Raw genomic sequence first — 19,798 nt, 5'->3', positions numbered from 1 at the left:
AGCTGCTGGACCATTCTTAGCTAAAAGTGCCAGAGTACCCTGCCATGGTCCTCTGAAGGTCAGGTTTAGTGGAAGGGAAGGACAGACAGGCAAGCTGTGGTAACATGGGAACTCTGGCGCAGTGGGAGCCCCTTCGTCCTCTGTAGATGTGCTCGAGTGGGAATCTTCCTGTTGTGCACAAACACCTGACAGGGAGCGCGTCAGCCAGAGCCAAGCTCTTCGAGTGGTACCCAGTGATGGTAAAACAACGACGGGGGCGATGCACTGCGTACTGAAACGCGGGAAAAAACACTTAAACGTACGAAAGCACATTTTCCCTGCGCGTAGGGTGAAACTCTTCCGCAGGCTGCCCGGAGAGGAGGCGGCAACCCCCACTCTGGAGGGCACTCCAGCCTCAGCCACTCCGGCCCCGGGCCACCGTCGGGGGCCGACCCCGCTCGGCGACAGGAGTGGGACGGGCCGCCCACCCGCGCTGTCCGCGGTCCCTCCCCGTCCCTGCCCCGCCTGCCCGGCCGCTGCCCTGCCCGCGCCCCGCCGGGGTGCCGAGGGCCGCTCTCCGCGCCGCACTCCGCGCCCCGGGCCGCCCGCGCGGAAGATGCTGCGGCTCTGCCTGCTCGCCGCGCTCGGTAAGCGGCGGCGCCTCCCGCCCGCCCGCCCGGGGCGCGCCCGGCGCTGCTCGGGGGCGGCGGCGGCCCCCGGGCCGGGCGCGCCGTGACCGCGGCTCGTTTTGTCCTTGCAGCTCTACGGCTCGCCGGGGCGGCCTTGCTTTCGCCCGGGTCGTGCACCTTCGAGGACAGCGCCTGCGGCTACCAGTGGGACTACGCGCATCTGCCCTGGACGCTGCACGGCGAAGGTGAGAGCGCTGCCGCTCCCGGGCGCAGCTCCCCCGCTCACCTTCCCGCCCGGCGCTGCCCGAGCCCGCGGCGGGGCGGCCGCATCCCGGGGTGCCGCTGCTGCCGGCGGGGCCGCCCGGTGTTCCGCGGGGAGCAGCCACCGTCGGGTTCCTCCCGCCGGGTGTGCTCCCTCCTGACAACAGACAGACCCTGCGGGGAAGCGTCTGCACTCCCCCGGCACAGGTATCTCCGCAGGTTTCTGCAGGATGCCTCAGAAGTCTCCTTTCTTTCTCTGTCTTTCACGTTTTGCTGGGAAAAGGTGTCTTTTATCAAGACCTCTTTCTAAAAAGACCAGTCACATCGGTCCCATTCCTTATGCATTATTTTCTTTCTAAATGTATTTTTGGGTTCTACTCCAAAAGTGGATGCATTTCCAGGGCAAGAGACGGTCTTTGGCAAGAGTATCTTTGCGACATGTTCAATTAAGACTTTTCTCCGATTTATAGTATGTCCAGTTCAACAGAAAAAGTGAAGTCTTTCAGTAAGTTGTATTAGGCTTTACAAGACTAAATGCTGTTGAAAAGAATAATCAGTCACTGCACAGTGTCCATGCAGCTCTGACTACTTGGTAAGTTTTCAGTGTGGGCTCCAGTTTTTGATGGAATCTACATGAACAAAAGACTAAACAAAAATATACACAGCATGCTTGTAACTGGGTAATCAAATAATTTAGTTTTGATTATGTGTTCACCAAATTGTTCATGAAGTGAAAGCTGTGTTCATACAGAAAGAGAGACTATGTGTTTTTAAAGTTTTTAAGCCCAAAAACACGTGCCAAGAATAATGAAGAAGTGAGTACAGATACAAAGAGATAGACAGCTTCTCAGAAACCATTAATCAGTGCTCCATTCAAAACTGGCTGGTCCAGTTTTGTATTCCACTTGTCTCTCAGTTGAGAAAAACTATTTTTTCCCCTGATTCTCACTTCTGCAAAATAAGTCACCTTCATTGTTACTTTTTAGATTACTCAGTAGGCTTTGAGAATGCACAAAAAACCCTAACTCAGAAAAGCCTGCAAGGATGTAATAATTGAAATATGTGCTTTTTCTCTTATTTGATATATATTTCTTAGTTTATTTATTTATTTAAATATACATACATTTTCCTGTATTTTTGAAATTTCCTGTATTAGTAGAAATTTAGTTACCATCTTTGCTGTCCCAGCTATGCCTCCCAACACCATGCCCTCCTAGTCTATCTGTCTGCAAAGCAGCACTTACTTCCTCCTTGTGATTTACAGGCAGCCACATCATAGTGGTATTGATTCAGCTCCAAGGGACTGGGAGCTGCTGGGAGCAAAACCTGCAGAAGTGGGTGTGTATCATGTTGTGCACATCCACACTACAGTGTTTCAGGATATAAGGACCTTTGACCAGGGGTTTGGGTCAGCAGCAGCCTGCTTTTTTGGTGCACAGAACACAATTTTTGTTACTGTAGTTTGATCTTTCTTTACAAACAAATAGACCAGCAGCTGCATGGCTTCTGTTATTGCACATCTCATTTTCAGAGATACATAACTGAACTGTTGTACTCTGGGAGGATATGTGGTATACCAGCTCTCGTAATAGGCATAGTTCTGTCAGGATTTCCATTATAAACAGTTTTTCTGCAGTCTGTAATTTGATCCTAGCAAGACATTCTGTGCAAACATTTGGCACACAAGGTATTCTGTTAGTCTCCTCAGAAATACATTTATAGAATCACAGCTAAATCTAGCTGAAAATAATCCATTCTAATCTACACAGCAGGTGTGCAAAAGTAATCTTCCTTAGACGCTCTTTCATTCTTTTGTCTTATAAAACCATGCCCCTTTTGGCAGCTCTGTGTCCTTTTATTTGCTGGTCAGTGTATGTGCCTGTGGTGATTTACTGGGACAACAGAGGAGGTTAAGAACGGGAGACACAGCTTAGCTTTGAATTGTTCAGTTTCTCCTTGCATTGCTTCAAAGTTGCTTTATTATTTTAAAATGTTATTTTTGCAATAGAATTGCATTCAGTGGGTTTTTAACAGGGATTATGTGACTTGCAGTGCAAGTTCTTGCATCTTATAAATGTCTCAATAGTGTAGTCTTGTGCCAAACTGTCAAGGTGATGTAAATATAACTAAAACCATGCCCAGAAATTTCCACTCCATACTTGAAAGTATTTTGCCCAGTTGCCAGGGAAGCCAGTATCTTCTGATGGGCCAGGCACACAGAAAGGAAATATAAGTTTTGCTTTTGTTTGCAGCTACATAGTCCCACTTAAGTGAATGTATTTCTAAGGTTCAGCTGCTGTTTTAAATGTTTCTGGTTTCTCTTTAGTGTTCTGGTAGCTCCAGTATACAATAATTTTTTTGTTTAATTTTAGAATTTTCATAATTGAAAAAAAAAATTTTAAAGTTTTGATACCTGTAACTGGCATTTTAGGGCCTATTTTAATCAAGTGCAAATCAAAAGAAAATAGTGCTACAAAGGATAGCTGTTTCACTGCTAAGTGCTTTACTCAAGACTGGCAAACCAGGCCCTAGTGAAGTGGCTGTTTGTAGGGACAGCTATAAAGGAAACAATTCAGGCATCTGTCCAGTCGACCTGTGCTCCCATAAAACCTCTGCTTCAGTGAACCCCTCTGTAAGCCTCAAGCTCTCTCACATGACTCTGAATTCAGGAATAGGACCTGCAAGCGTATCAAGGTGCTTTTTTTAACTGTCAGCTTTTTCAGTGACTGGCTAGCTCAGTGTTTGCCTTTTAGAACTATGATGATTTTAGCAGACAAACACCATGCAAGGGAAAATGTAACATACAGAAAAAGCTGGATATAAAGTGGATATAAATTTCTAGTGAGCCTTGGGGTGGTTTGGGAAGCACACCCAACTGAGGTCATGGCCCAGGCTGGTTAAGTACAGCATCAGGCTTGAGGCAGTGTGTTCCCTAAGGAGCCAGTTCTGTTTTCAGTGTAGCATGGGAAATTCCATGCAACATGTTCTGCTGTTCTGCTTCGGGTGTTTGTAGGATACCAACTACACAAGAAACATTGAAAAATTGTTGCTCAGGAAGAGATCATCATTATGTCATCCTGCTTCTGAAATGAGCAACAGATCAATTTGTATGTTACCAGTGATAAGATCTGAAAGCCTTGTGAGGTTCTGCTGTGCATAAACAGAGGGGACAATGGTCCATTTTCATTTCAGTGGTGTAGGCGTGCCCGCAGAAATGTTACTGCATTCATGATGCCTTTGAACAGATAATTTTACTTTAAGTTCAGAATACGAGACAAAGATTAAACTCTTGGACTCAACCAATGGATAGGAAATTTAGGAATCTATATTCATCACTATTGCAGTAGTTAGAGATAGTTGAGAAGCTTGAACACCATGCTGGTTCTACTAACACCTACAGGTGTATGGAGCATGGGTTCATATCCAGTTTTTTGGGGCATAGAGCTTTGCAGATGCAAAGTGGCTAATTTTCAAAAGAATTCACTTTTTTGTCAGGAGCATATGTGTTTGCAAGAGAAATACCAGTTAATTCTAATACATGCTGTCAAACTGCATAGGGTAAGATTCATCAAAAAATATTGAGATTTTCTTTAACCAAATTGAGCAATTATTTTAGATGACAGACATGCTCTGGAAATCCAAAATGGTCTTTGAAACAAAGGAAGATGCTGTGTGTAATAGGCAGTAATCCTCAGCAGAGTAATTAATAAAACCATGCAGACCCACTTGAAACAGCAGTAGGAAATACAGCCTTGGTTCAATTGTAGGCATTCTAAAGTGTTAGGTTTGGGCATTTTTTGCCAAACCTTACGCTTAGCCATGGCCAGCACAGAGCTGGCCATAACCTGATGGTAAGAACATTCTTCTCACAAACATTATTAGACTTAAATTTCATCAAACACAATAACAGTGGCATGTCTTTTCTGTGACTCTGGGCAATATTTACATTTTTGCTTAGAATATCTGTACAGCACTTTGTGTGAACTGTGGGTATGTTTTATTTTCAATTGCCCTTCACTCTAACAGAGCCTTGTTTAATACTGCTAAAAATAATGTGGATTTTGGCTTTGAGCTTAACTCTGCCCTAATGGAGTTTGCTATGCTGCATCTGCTTGCCTGGATTTAAGCACTAGATAAGAAACTTGTCTATTATGACAGCAACCTATAAGGAAGAATGATTTTATATTGGCAATGTGCTCCAAAAAGCAAGAGATCATTGTTTCGTGTGCCTAATGAGTTTTGTGGCACTGAAACACTAAAGCTGTCACTGGTAGTTGATACAGCTGAATGGACCTGGCTCTCATAGGACAATTGACAGCTTCAAATACCTATTTTTTGTGTGTTCCTTTTCTTCAGAAATTCTGGAAGTGTGTATTTCTTCATATCTCATGTCGCCAAGGCTACATTTTAATAGCCCACGTTTCAGGGGTTTAATAATGTTTTTTCTTTCTGCAGTATTTTGAAGGAAAAGAGATAGATTTCACTCAGAAGAGTGATGTAATGGATTACATTACATAAAAATATGGCCATTTTTTCTTATTCTTAAAGCATATGCCTATTTTTGCCTCATTATTCCAAGATGCTGCTTCTATGGTGCACTCCAAACAGTGCACCAGGTAACAATTTATAGAAAGCAAGCAACATCAATAACAGTAGCTTCAGGAAACTGAAGTTTGTCTTTTGCAACAGATTTATCACATAGCTACACTTAAAATTTTTTTGAAAATAATTTCAAGAGGCAGGACAGCTATTGCAGGCCATCAGATAAGTCAGGCGTGAGAGCAGCAGCATAAGGAATCTCAAATCTAAACATTGCCTGCATACCATTTAAATAGCTTGTATTTACAGCTGTGCCATATGACTTAAAATTGACCTCTTTTGATCTGAGCTCTCTGATCTTGAATGTCACATCATGTGGTTGTAACATGCAGAGTAATGAAGCAGGTGATAATTGGCAATCCTAGATTTTGTGGCACAGCAAACACAGTTCATGTCTGATATGTGCTCTGTCATGCTTCGTTACAAACCTATTGGCAAATAAATTAGCACATTTGAAGGCTTAGTTTTCTTTCTATCTATCTACAGTACTTTCCTCTACGTTGGGAAGTACATAATTTGAAAATGTAAAAAAAACTTGTAACATTGCTGGCTTTATACAACTCTTGTACAAGACAAGTGGTCTCACGTGTTTGTTGTGACATCACTGTGTACTTGGGAGACTTGCACCAGCTTGTACCTAGCTGCAGCAGAACCAGGCTGGCATACCCCAGAGCTTGTTTGCTGGCAAGTTCTCAGTTGAATTCACCCTGCCACAGGAGCTTATTGGTTTGGGATTTCCAAACCTGTAGCCACAGCATTTCTGCACTGAGTGCTGTTTGATGGAGGGTAGCAGCCCTTAGATTGGCATAGGGTCTGTTTTGCCTTGATCTGATAATTAAAATGTTGGTGTTCCTGGCCAAAGTAATTGAATTTAGAGAGACAGCTGTCCTTACTGAAGAGCGGGAAAAGAAAAAAACTTCTTTTACACTTAGACCCTCATGTTCTTCTTGTTTTCCTTTACTTCTGGTGCCATTTCTCCTGTACACTTAACTTTGACTACTCAGCCACCACTCTGGTGTTAGCAACTCCTTTCTTCATACTATTTTCCTGTTCAGGCTGTCACTGGCAGTTTAATAGTGGTACCACGTATGAGGAGCATTCCATCTTGCTCCAGCCTATCCCTTTTCTTGCTAATCCCAGATCCCAGAATCTTACATTTTGCTTGCCCAGGTAAAACTTCCATCCTAAGCCCCTGGGTATTAACATTTTTATTGAGCTATGCCCACATTACCGTTATTAGTGTATTTTTTCCCCATCTTCAGAGGCAGGTCTTGTGCGAAAAAAAAGACAGCCAAGGGCACTTTATGTCCATGAAGAGCTTCAGCAGCAGTTGCCTATGCATGATGACACTTGTGATAAGTCTGGCCTTTCCATTTGCCGCAGGGGAACAAACAAAGCTTAATATGTTGTCAGTGAGTCACTACATGAGAGATGAGTTTCAAAGCATTCCTCTTCTCCACAGAATAGTAACATTCTTATAAGTGTATTTTCACATACAGCTGTTACTGATTCAGCACTTACAGAGTCAACAACTGCTGTAGTGCATTTTGCACTGAGCCATGGAATCTGGCCACAAGAGAGGGAGGATGGCTCTCAGAAAATTAATGTTTACTGAATATACCTTGCACTTCTGACAGTAGGCTGGACTTTGTTTTGCATAAAAGTACTGAAAATAGATAATTTGCCACTTGAATTAAAAAAAAAAAAAGAAAGAAAAAACTGTAGGAGGGCAAAAGAGAATTTGGGAGTTGTGATGGAGGTGAAATCACCTCAGTCAGAAAAATCACTTGCATGTAACCCCTGGCCCTGCAGATGTTGTTGAAGTTTCCTAAAATTCAAGTACAGACATGCAAATCACTGAAAACTGCTAGAAATATTTTCAGCTTTCTGAAAAAGAATGGAAAATGCAAATGAACTGATGTTAAGTTTCTTTCAGGAATTTCAAAATGCAGCATGGCATGAGCTTTTTCATCAATAAAGTGCTGTTAGGCAGTATTTTGTGGTTGTTACACCTATTGCACTACATGCATAATAATTATGAAAAAAGAAGAAGAAAGCCAATCATTTGCCAGTTCATTTTTTGGAGGGAAGGGAAGAAATTTTCACTATAAATTTTGGTCAAGATCCAATGTGAGTCAAGATCTGTAGTGAGGAAAAGTAAGCTTGCACTTGTGCTGAAAGGATGATTGCAGACACTCCAGAAGCACTTCTACTAGTAAAGAAGATTTGTTCATCTTGCACATGGTCCAGACTGTTCAAAACTTTAATAGAATCAGCCTGAAAATGCCCTAATATTCTTATTATATAGGATGCTATTCAGTAGAAATATTTGGAAGCTTATTGAAAAAGTAAGTCCAAACCAGTTACAACTAGCTGGTTTTGTTCACTTTTTTTGGAGCTTTCCCATGATGTTACTTTCTGAGATGTTATGTCCCCAGCCACTGTGTGCAAGAGCAATGCAAGCAAAGCTATAATTACTTGATTAAACTTACCAAATAGGGCCAAATCTTCTGTGGTTACATCTCATGAAAATATACTTAAGAAATTGGATAGATTTTCCTTTAATGTTTGAGTTTTCACTGTCTTAATAATACTTTTTTGTTGTTACGCTACAGAAGGCCAGATAAAAGGCCACAGTCATCCATGTAATTTTATATAATGCTTTGATTGTTTAGAATGCTTTATATCATTTGAAGAGTTTTATTGCTCCCAATGAAAAAAGGAAGCCTCTTTTTCCCCATCCTTGACTGTGTCTCCAGACAGCCGGAGATTAACATGTGATTATTGTAGTCCTTCTTCACAGCACAATCAAGCCAAAGATTCCTACAATTTTACGTAATAGTATAGTGGTCTTTGATTAACAGTGTGTTCTACACTATATGGCTGTTTCTTTCCTCTAACACATTTTCCTTTGCCAAATGTGGCTCAAGATCAGTATTTGAGACTACTCTACAAGTGTGAGTAATTGTGTTGGTGTACTTTGAATGCTGTTTTAAATAGATATATTCTCTGATAAAGTATGAGCTACATGTTACTAGCGCTTCTCTCTGTTCTGAAAACCTTGTAAGTCTAGTATGAAAATAACCATGAATCATGGTAATTAGATTTCCATTTGAAACATTAGCCAAAGTCTTTTAGGAAACAGAGTCTTCACAGTTTTCAATTAGCAAACTGTTAAAATGTTTTAAGAGGCACTGTTGTGATGTGCCAAGTTTCTTCAAATTTCCTGGCCTACAAAATGTATTTGATATTAAAAATGCATAAAGAACTACAGTAATGGAAGGGCAGTTTACAGCTGTTGTATACAAAACCATATTGAGATACAAAGCTATTAAATGAGGTAATTATCCATTTTTCAGATGATCTTATTTTTTGGATGTTACATCACTAACAATTGATCAATACTGTGAGACTGTTGCCTTGTCTGTCTCTCATGCTTCAAAAAGATTGGAGCAGGCTTCTGTGTGGCAGTGAAGTCTAGGGAAATGCTAATGCATTTGTGGCAAAATTTTACACCTGGAGAGTAAGGAAGCCAGACAATTATACCTGATCATACCTGTGAATGAGGAGATTTCTCTGTTTTCTAGTAATAACATTAAAGATCATGTTCTAAGGCACTAAACAAAATTTAGATTTATTCTGTAAACACTTCTCTTCGATTAAATTTTTAAGTGTTCCAAAAAGCACTTCCCCCTTGCTGTAGAAATCCTCAGCGGATACATAAGATGGGGAACCTTAATTGTCCAATGAACTTTATAATTCATTTGTAGATCTGGCAATGAAAAGATGACTCCCTTTGCCAGCCTCTTTCACATTTGCTAAACATTGTTTATTCCAGCCTGGAACATGGTTTTTTGCTTTTCAGAAATTACCATGAATATGACTTGAGAAGGCCCTTGAAAAAGGCTGGAGTCAGCAGGTAGGATGAGTGCTTTCTCTGGGTTAGAGAACTGTGGAATGCAGCAAACACCACTTAACATCTGTCTGTTCATTCCAGGGTTAGATGATAAGGTTGGTCCCTGGCTATAAGAATCCAGCTAGGCTCATGGAGTTATAGGTACCTGTAAGGCAAAGTCACTTCTGACTTAAAATCTTTATGGATACTGCAAGATCCGTGAGCACTGGAGGGTCTTTTGGGAAAACATTCCATGTTTTTTATATTGTGGCCTAGTTAGGAACAGCTCAGCAGAAAAGGCCCTGGAGGCTTTGGTGGATACGAGGTTGGACACGAGCAATGTGTCCTTGTGGCAAGGGCAGCTCGTGGTGTCCTGGGCTGCATGAGCAGTGTTGCCAGCAGCTCAAGAGTGACTCTTTCCCTCTGTTCAGCACTGCTGAAGCCCTGTCTGGAGTTCTGTCCCGTTCTGGCCTTCCCAGTACAGGAGAGACATGGACATAGTGGAGAGAGCCTAGTGAAAGATTGTGAAGATGATTAAGAGACTGGAGCACCTCTCGTGTGAGAAAAGTCTGCAAGCGCTAGGACTGTTCAGTCTGGAGAAAAGAAGGCTTGAGGGGGAAAGTTTATATTATAAATAAATAGAAGGACCTGAAGGGAGGGTGCAAAGGGGACAGAGCCAGGCTCTTTCTGGTGGTAGCCAGTGACAGGACCAGAGTCACACTGCGCACACTGCAACACAGAATGTTCTCTCTGAACAATAGGAAGCACTCTTTCACTGTGAGGGTGGCTGTGAGGCTGTGGAGTCTCTATTCCAGCTGATACTAAAAAGTTGTCTGGACATGGTCCTCAGCAACTGGCTGTAGGTGGCCCTGCTTGAGCAGGAGGGTCAGAACAGATGATTTCTGGTGGTGTCTTCCTTAACTATTCTGTGATTCTGTGGCATCTTCGTATTTTTGACTGAAAGTTAAAAAAGCCCTACTGCAGTGGCCTTCAGAGATATCTTCATGCACAGGAGAAGAACATTAGAATTTCTGGTTCCTTTTAAAGTTAAGAATTAAACAGAATAGTCACATGCTATGTGTAGGTGCCTGATCCATTTATATGTATGTATATATGAAATCTCTGCACCCTCATGCAAGAGAAGAAATTAGTTTGTTGTAGATCCTGTTAGATGAATGACCTCTTAGTTGTAAGCAGAATACGGAGAACTTGCTGCTTACTGGTATCTTGGAGCTTGACTGTCATGTAGCTTATGTTTCTAATGCTTATGGCTGCAGAATTTCATGGGAAGCAGATAGGTTAAAGTGTAGAGTGCTCTGATGGATTTTGTGACAGGATCTGTTCTTTATAATTTCCTACCTTTTTAGTAATTTCCTTTTGAAAGCTTGCCTTTGGTGTGTTCTGTTTTAGACATGGTTGTTATCCTGAGGAAGTTTTAACAAAATAGTTGTGCTCCATCTAATCACTCTTGGCAGATCATTCTGCACATGAACCTCCTTGACTGAGACCACAGTTTTGCAGCTGTTTGGCCAAAGTGAATTGAGTTCATTTTAGGCCATATGAGAGACTTGATGGTAATTGGCATCATTGTTTTCTGGAGCCAGCCAGGAAGCAGATGAATGAATGGATATTGACTCTGAGTTGCTTTCAGCTCATCACTATGTTCAGGCAGGTGATGAAACAGATGTAGATGTCTTTGCTCCCTCCCTCGCATCTATTTGGTTAATAAGAGTCCTTAATTTTCCCAGGCCATGTATGTTCAAGCTGACCTGCAGTTCATTATCAGTATTTATTGCTTTTGTCTGCTCCTAGCAAATCCCATCTTCTCTCCTTCCCCTGAATGCCAGATGCCTGGTGTACAGCAAGGTATATTCTCTGCCTTAGACATGTAAACACTTGTGGCAAACAATCACAGTCATTTGCAGGGTCTAGGCACAAGATGGAACCAGCAGACTGGGTACCTGGTGACACATTTCTTCATGCTTCACAATCTTCCTGAGATATTTTTTATCTGAGGAGAATAATATTTGTGTACCCAAGTGTCAGTTTTGTCCTGTATGATTACAGTAGTACAACAGTGAGAACTGGAGTAATGCCATTGTTGTTATATTTTGCCTCTACTCCATAGTCATTAATTTTCCATTATAGAGCCTGACAGTTTGGTGTCATCCTTAACTGTTCAGTTCAGAAAATTTACTCAATACAGGCTGCAAGAAAATCAGGAACTTCTAGTACTTCTGTGGCTTTGAGCTACAGATTGGTTTACTCCCCTAGCTGAGAACAAATTTGGATATGGTTTTCCATTGTGTAAACTACTTTTTGATTATGTCAATTCCTGAGCTCTTAAGGAAAGTAAAGTCTGCCTTGAATGCTAGAATACACAGAGATACCCAAACACAAACTGCAAATGCAACTATTCTGCTGCTTGGATTTCAAAAGCTAACAAATATAGCAGCAATAAATGTTTTAAGAAAACTGGATATATTAGATATTTTCTTCACTTAGAGGTAGGCCTTAGCAACATGCTAATGTGGGCACAAGCAACTTTAAAATCTGACACTGTACAGAATAAACTGCATTTTATAGTCTGTGTCATTATATAGGTTTACTTGATGTTTGCATCTGCAGCTTAATATTGAGCTTCACAGTGCTCACTGTCAGTATTCACATCTTCACAGACAGCCTTGAGAACTCACATCTAGCTATAGAAATGCTTCATTTTAAGATGTTGTTTTATAGCATTTCAAGTAGAGTGACCTTTAACATTTTTAATATGCATCCATATAGCCAGGCAGTGCTAATCTAAGTTGAGCTTTGCAGAAGTTTAGTTGAAGTTCATTAACAAGCAGGAGGAATTCAAATGAATGAAGTTTTTCTAGTTCCTATACTGTCATTGCTTTGCATTTGAATTCTTACAAGACCTTTTACAGAGAAATTTCTTTCCTGGCCAAGGATATTCTTGTGTGCTTGAGTGGAAACATGAGAAGCTTTATACCAATACTAGATTGTTTTCTAAATATAGCCACTTCTAGTTGTTATTTTAAACTGAGTGTCAAACTGGAGAGTTATTAGGGCAGTAACTGTGGTTTGTTTGAAAAAGAAGAGAGAACGTTGCACAGTGAAGTTGTCTTATATGGAAATAAGATGAGTGGTATGTGTAGTTTGGAGATGAGTGGTATGTGTAGTTTGGACTACCACATGTAGGTAAAAACCTGAGAGCAGTAATCAGTGTTTGTTTTTATATAAATTTGGAGTGAGTATAAAGTGAGTATAAATTCACAGCTGATGGATGTTGAAGCCAAAAATAAGGTTACATGATCAATCATCCCTTACTAGCATAGGAATGAGAATCTTTTCCTGTGCTGGGTCAGCTAGATATTTTTCTTTTAGTTAAAAAAGTTCTCTTTTCATGGTTCCTTAGATTTTGTGCTAGTTTTCTGATTTTTTTTTCTTTTTTTTGAGAGAGACCATTTTGTGTTTTCTGTTAGCTATGCATCTAGAAGAAGTTTCATTGCTGTGCCTGTGGTTGACCTGCAGGTTAGTCCACTGTGAGAAAAGTTGAAGCCCAGAGCAGTAAGAAGTCTCGACAGAAGTCCACAGACTGAAAATACTTAAACAATTCTGTGAAAAGGCCAAAACCTCCTACTTTATCTTTGAAACTTGCTGGAAAATGGAATTGTTGCCTGCTGGACATCTGCGCTAGCTGAATCATCCTCATAAGGTCTTTTCTAATTCAGTGGTTGTACCATCTGATTTTGTACAGTGTGCAGTTTTGTACTGCAGTGTACCCCCTGGCAGGGAAGGGTGGCCAACAGAAGGGGCCTCACAGGAATGTTTTGCTCTAGCCTGATGGAAGAAGGCAGCCTATGAATCTTTTGGGGAGATGTTTGCAGGCTTTACCTGGCCAGGGGGTCTGTGCATTTAAGCACAGGTTTCTGAGGGGGTTGCATGGTGTGCCCAGGGAATCTGCTGCAGGGTTTCCATTAGTGCTGCTGTGGTCACTCTTGTCCCCTGAGGTGCCTGAAGGTGGCAGGAAAAAGCCCTGCAAAGGCATGGAGGAGAGCTTAGGAGTGGTAGATTGTCCAAAGCCATGAATGCATCAGATAGGTAGACCACAGTATATCTGTTGAAAAGGCTGCTGAAGAAATCCAGGTCGAAAAGGAATTGATATGCAGCATGAAATTTCAAAATTTAACCAGGAGTCATGGCTCTGCTTTCCAATCACTTTATCTCTGCCAACTTCTTATATCATTATGTTGCCAAACAATAAATCAATTTTTTTCCAGAAAGCTGAGAGAATTACAAAAATTATGAAATATCGAGACCTCTGTCAGTCCTCTATCAACCAGTTCTGCTGCCCATCATCTCTAACTAATACCAATAGTCTTATGTCAGCAACAGTCTGCAAGCATCCACAACCAAAGAGCCATAAGCTGTGAGGGAGTATGGACCACTACTGTGACAACTTCAGTGAGCATCAGAAATGAGCATGAGATGGGTTGTTCAGTTCCAAACTTTTATTCTTCATTAATGATTCCCTGATCAGATTAAATCAAACCGATTATATAAGTAATACTCCAAATAATTGCTTTTGCTCTTTTCTCCAGTTGCGACATATTTTTAATTTTCATCTAAAGCGATTAATTAAATTAATTGCTTTTAAAACACCAACTGTAATGAACTAGTCTATACTTACTGCTTTATTCTCCTATTTCACCAGCTTATTGCACAGCTGCATAATATTTAATAATAATAATGTGGAGATAAGCACAACACAGTACAGTGCAGGCACAGAATTGAGGACAAGAAGTGGATATGGACTGTAGGGGGAAATGAAGACCACTGAAAACTATAAAAGCCCTCTGGACTATTTCCATAAAGGTCTAAAAGAATGTACCGTGTGTGGTAGCTGATTCACATAGAAGGCAAGAAACTTATCTCCAGGGCAGGGATAACTTACCTGTAGAAAGGTAGCTCTGCAAAGCCCAGATGCTTGGGCACTTCCAGGACCCTGGACACCCCAGCTGGTTCAATACTAGAGCCAGGACTGGTGACATCTTTTTCTCTCTTCCTTCCTCTCTTTCTCTCTCTCCTTCTTTAATTAACATCTCTCTCGTTCTTCTCTTTTACCCTACGCCTTTATCCCACTCTTTTATTTTTATATAGCAGGTCAGGAACAAACACACCAATTTCCTTGGCAAGGGTACAATTTACTAACAAAACTTGATAAGCTTTTGCAGACCCTCTGACTTTTGTCATTCCTTTTGACCAGGAGCCTCTATGAATCTTGCAGAATCTTTCAGAAAATTTAGCTACCGACTTGCAGGTTGTATTTTATTGACCCGCCCCATTATAATTTTCTAAAATGGAAATAGTAAAATGCATATAGCAAATTTCTTTGCAGCATTCTTGTGTCATTACATTTTCCTAAGTTCAGAATGTGAAGACTTTTTGCCTTAGATAATTTTTTCATACTAGATCAGCTTCTATCAGCTTCTTGGTACCTTTAGAGACCAGGGTTTTGAAGACTGGTATGTGACCTCTTGTGCTTTCTTTCCTTCCTCAGAACACTGCAGCTATAGGGCGCAGTACTTCGGGTTACTTCAGTATCGTGCATTGAAAAGTTGTCTTTTCTGAGTTCCCAATGGTTATAAATATTCCCCTTGTTTTCCAGGATAAAACTTGGCAGGCATCTTCTCTTGTGGCCTAGTTTACTCTCAGCTTCTGAGGTGTGGAGAAGCAGCAGCTCTGGGAGTTTCCCTCTGCGTGCTCTGGAAGTGGGTCTTTCTCCTGCTTCACAGCAGAGGGAGAGGCTGGGGACCATGTCAGAAGGTTGTACTGATACCATGTTTCATGGCAAATCTTGTGTGTGTGTGTGTGTGTGTGTGTGTGTTGTGAAGCAGCTGTTGATGCTATTTGAGTCTGTAGCTTGGAGCAGAGGCTGGAAAAGACATCACTACACCTTTTTATTTTAAAGAGTTGAGCAGCCTGTGTATAAAATTTGAACCCAAAATAACTGTTGTCCAGTTAGTCTAATTAACAGTCTAATTGCTCATTAACATTTAGTAAGAAATTAATTTTCTCTGTTGTCCCAGAGATGTCCATTGGTACTTCTGTGTTTTATATTTTGTAAATAAATTTTGAAATTTCAAAATTTGTTTCTGTGTGTGATGAGCACACCTGCAGATTTCTTCAGTAAACAATGAGCTTTCTCTGCAAGCAGCAGAAATTTCTGGCTCTGCAGGGTAACAGGCGAAGCTGGTGGGATCAGCTGCAGGGACAGGCTTGAAAATCTGTTTCTTGAATTGCTTCACTGGAAGCAAAGCAGTGAGGCCCTGCCAGCGACCAGCCAGACATGCCAGTACTCCTGTCAGTGCTGTGAGCAGCGTATGGGAACACTCACATGCGCCCAGTGCGAGCTCCTGGCTCCCATTTCCCCTCCAGGGACGCGTGTTTGCAGAAAATACTTTTGCAGCGGAGAATTTGCTCTTCCTGGGGAAGCTGCAGACACAGAGAACATGTGTTTGGGATCGGCACTGAATGTGTTTGTTGATGCTGTATGAACTTTGGTAACACCTTCAAGCCTTGCAGCATTTGCCTTGTCTCAACTTATGAGTTATACTTCATGGCAAATATGATACTAAAAAGCATTCTCAAAAGACATGGACTAAGGACTGTTTTTAGAAAGACCACACAAAGCTTGGCAGATAGAGAAAAGTTATTTCTGCAGGGTTTATTTTCTGCATAGTTTGTTTTTATTCAGAATAAATGTGAGGCACATGCTGCTCAGTTAGGCTTGAGTGTTCATACAGTTGATACCACAGCCAGCACAGGCATGCCGAAAAATGGCAGCAGGAGCTGGGAGGCAACAGGATGGTAGTGTCACACATTTTGTAGTGTAGTATTCTACACTTTATTCATACCTGGGCATCCATCTGAGACCATTCTTGGGTACTTACTAACAGCCAGCTGGGAGGAGGTGAGGTCAGATCTGCTGGCACATTGTGAGGTTCTTTAACTTCGTTGTGACCAATACTCAAATGTAGGGTGTACATTTGCAAGGGAACTAGTCCTTTGGGGTAGTGCTAAGTGCCCAGTGAGATTTAGCACACTGAGTGTAAGTTAATTTAAACAGTGTTTTATGGATTTACATAAACTTCATTGATGTCTATTTGATCACCCTAGGGTCACAGAATCACAGAATCTGCTGAGTTGGAGGGGTCCCATCCAGATCATCGAGTCCAACTCCTGACCCTGCTTAGGACACCCCAGGAATCACACCATGTGCCTGAGAGCATTGTCCAAACTCTTTGGACAATGCCTGAGAGCATTGTCCCTGTTTCAGTGCCCAGCCACCCTCAGGGTGAAGAACCTTTTGCTGATATCCAGCCTAAACCTCCCCTGACACAGCTTCACACTGTTTTCTTGAGTCCTCTCACTGGTCTCAAGAGTGCAGAGACCAGTGTCTGCCCTTCCACTTCCCCTTGTGAGGATGTTGAAGAGCACAATAAGTCCTTCCCTCAGCCTCCTCCTCTCTAGGCTATTTAGGATATAAAACAAGTGGAATAAATCCTAATAGCCTTGGTGATCCCTTAGGGGGAATAATACTAATATAATAAAAAAATATCTATTAAGAGGCTATAAACTCAATTACTTTGGAAAGTTTTGACAAGCTTTTACTTTGACTTTGACTGTGAAACAGGAGTCAGTGAGGACATCTTGAAGAAAAGAGTTCCATGAACTGGCAGGGTCAGATTGATAGATTTTTTTCAATGACTCATTGATATCTCAGGTTTTACTTCAGTCTTGATAAATGTGTCTTATAGCTCAAGTGGGGTTTGCTGAATTCCTTTGCGAGTAATTGCCCAAGGATAATACTGGATATTCACTGGAATTGCATTGCAGAAAGTACTAAAATTCACCAACATTCTCATGAGCTTTTCACTTCAAAAGTAATCTAGGAAAAAAAGAAAGGAAATATTTGAGGCATTTGTTACCAATAAAGTCTTAGCATCTGTGGTGACAAACGTCCCAGGGCAGCTGGGGAGTACTTGAAGGGGATGCCTGTAGGAATTCATTTGTTGACTGTTGCCTAGAAGGGGAAGCAGAGAGGCCATCACAATGTGACAGATTTGTGAAGACTGGACTGGGACAAACAGATGGCAGAGCCCTGTGCCTGGTGACATCTGATGGTCTGAGGTGAATTTAGATGTGTTAGGTGGTTCACTGAGTTGGACAAAGAAGGGTTTGACTAGCTATTTTAATTAAAAAAAACCTAGGGAAGCTAAAATATATCAAACCTCAATTGCTTACAATCAACAGTTAGATACGCCATAGAAAGCCAATTACTGCTTCCTAAATCTCCTAAATGACTAAACATTCATAGCATTGACTAGCATCTGTCTCTTTCTGTTCCTTATATCAGAGTATGCTCAAGGAGTTATCTTTTGCTTTTGATACTAAGTGATCCTCAATAATTTTGGGTAGTTCAATTATCCTGCTTGGAGCAGAAGCTCCATGACTGAATCATCTTCCAATGGTTCTAGGGACTGTGACTACTTAGGGACAGGGGAGAGAATCCTAGGACATCAGCCCCTCCCCAAAGAGGCCCAGAGCATCCTGTAAAATACTTTGTGAATTTTATGGATATTGAGACCACCAATTCACCATTGTTCTAGAGATTAGAGTTGTATATTTTGGGACTATTTTGATAAACCCTTCTCCAGTTTTGTGGATTCTGGCTCAGTCTGTCTGTACACCTCATACACACTTTCAGTGGCTACTAGCCCCTGCCAAGCAGAAATGATGTACAGGACTGCAAGCCTAGAAGCATCCCTAATAAACTGAAGCCAGTCTTTGAAATAGTTATTTGATGCATGCAATTGTGCAGAACTCCAGGAAATGTTAGCCATGGCCTGGTGGTTGTGATGTTCAGCATCAGTAGATGTGTTCCTTGACTGAAGGTTTTGTGATTGTGCATGTTGAATTTTCACCATTGCATGCACCTGGTCCAGGATGCAGCTTGCTGGGGCAGAAGATGAGTCACTGCAGCTGCTTTCTTGCTTAGGGTCAGTTTCTCAAGAGTGGCCACCAAATGAGTAGAGCAGGAAATAAGGGGCTGCCCAACAGCAGCCAGTGATAGACTCATTGGAAGACAGTGATCTCTAGCAGGTTTTGGAAAAGGATGGTGTGGCTAAGCCAGTTCCCTCAGGTGACCTGTGACCAGGCTACTGCCCACACTCATCAGGATCTGATTAGCTCACCTGTAAGCTCTTTCTATAGCCAGCTGTTTCAGCTCATGTATATAAATATGTGCCTCACCTGTCTGCAGCTTTGTTTGCATTTTATGATGTGAGATCATTGATCAGCCCACCATGAGCCTGCCAGTGATCCCAATGATTCTGGTATAAAAAAGAATATGAAACCACTAAGCTTATATAAAGCAGGAAACTGAACTCATGGGAGTTCAACTTCTGATGTTAGTGAAACCAAATATGTATTTCAAGTTTTGGGGTTTTTTTTCCATCTGTGTAGGACCGGGGGTCTGGCTGGGTATCAGAATAAATGGAATTTCTACTACCTATAGTTTCCCTTGGAGAGGCAAGGGATCTATAGTTTCCCTTGGAGAGACAAGGCTTGTGGACAGAGGTTCCATTTTAGTTGATCTGATGTAGCTGGGAGAGACAGACAAGTGTTTAGGCAGATGAGGGGTTTTCCAGGGTAATGCAGTAGGCCAAGTGTTTGGCAGATGCTGAGAGAGCAGATCCAGGCAGTAGAAAGGTTTAGCTTTTATAGTCATGCATTTAGTGCGTCCACATGGCTTGCAGATGCACTCCAGAAGGCCACCAGCTGAGGTTTTTTTGCTTCCCCAAGGGAAAACCTGGTCCAGGACCTCCCATACATGCTGTGACCCTAGTCAGTCATGAACCAAAGCCAAGTCATGATGGGCAGACTTGTTCCTTGCTCATGCCAACTCGAAAGCTTACTTGTCCTCTCCCTCCCAGGACCACTACTTCCTGTGACCAGTTTGACTGCTTCCCTAAGTCCAGGATTGCTTCAGAGCTTGGCGTAGATGTGAGCACCATGGGCTTTTAGTTTAACCACTTTGGAGTACACCAAGGACATGACTCAGCCAAGAAATCTTTACTTTTGACGTGCCTGATCTTTCAGATGAGGGAAATCCAGACACGCAGAAACCAGAACAGTGTTGACTGGGTTGGAGTATCTCTTCTTCTCTTTCTTAAACTCCTACTCCCCATGGTTGTTCTTGTCCATCTGATCCAAGGAGGAGTGTGGCCCCATAAATGCCCCGTTTTAAAACACAGCAAGAAGTCCCTTGTTTCATGGTCTGGCTCACGAAATTCCTTCTGCTGGCTCCCTGTGGAATGATGGCCTACAGTTTGATGTGGATTGCAGTTTTGATAGTTTTTTCTTC

At 41.9% G+C, this 19,798-nt stretch overlaps 1 protein-coding gene across 1 annotated transcript in view; it reads left to right on the top strand.

Annotated features, from left to right (window-relative positions):
* Window positions 1-585: 585 nt before the first annotated feature.
* The window catches only part of MAMDC2 (MAM domain containing 2), a 60,323-nt gene continuing 41,110 nt past the window's right edge, over window positions 586-19,798 (top strand). Inside the window, exons 1-2 of the mRNA XM_036402532.1 lie at window positions 586-626; window positions 740-853. Of these exons, the coding sequence (XP_036258425.1) occupies window positions 596-626; window positions 740-853 (145 nt within the window). The 5' untranslated portion in view covers window positions 586-595. The remainder of the gene's footprint in view (window positions 627-739; window positions 854-19,798) is intronic.

This window comes from Molothrus ater, chromosome Z, assembly GCF_012460135.2.
Source record: "Molothrus ater isolate BHLD 08-10-18 breed brown headed cowbird chromosome Z, BPBGC_Mater_1.1, whole genome shotgun sequence".
NCBI classification, from domain to species: Eukaryota; Metazoa; Chordata; class Aves; order Passeriformes; family Icteridae; genus Molothrus; species Molothrus ater.
The sequence above is the reverse complement of the archived record's forward strand: the minus strand, read 5'-3'. Positions and strand labels throughout refer to the sequence as shown.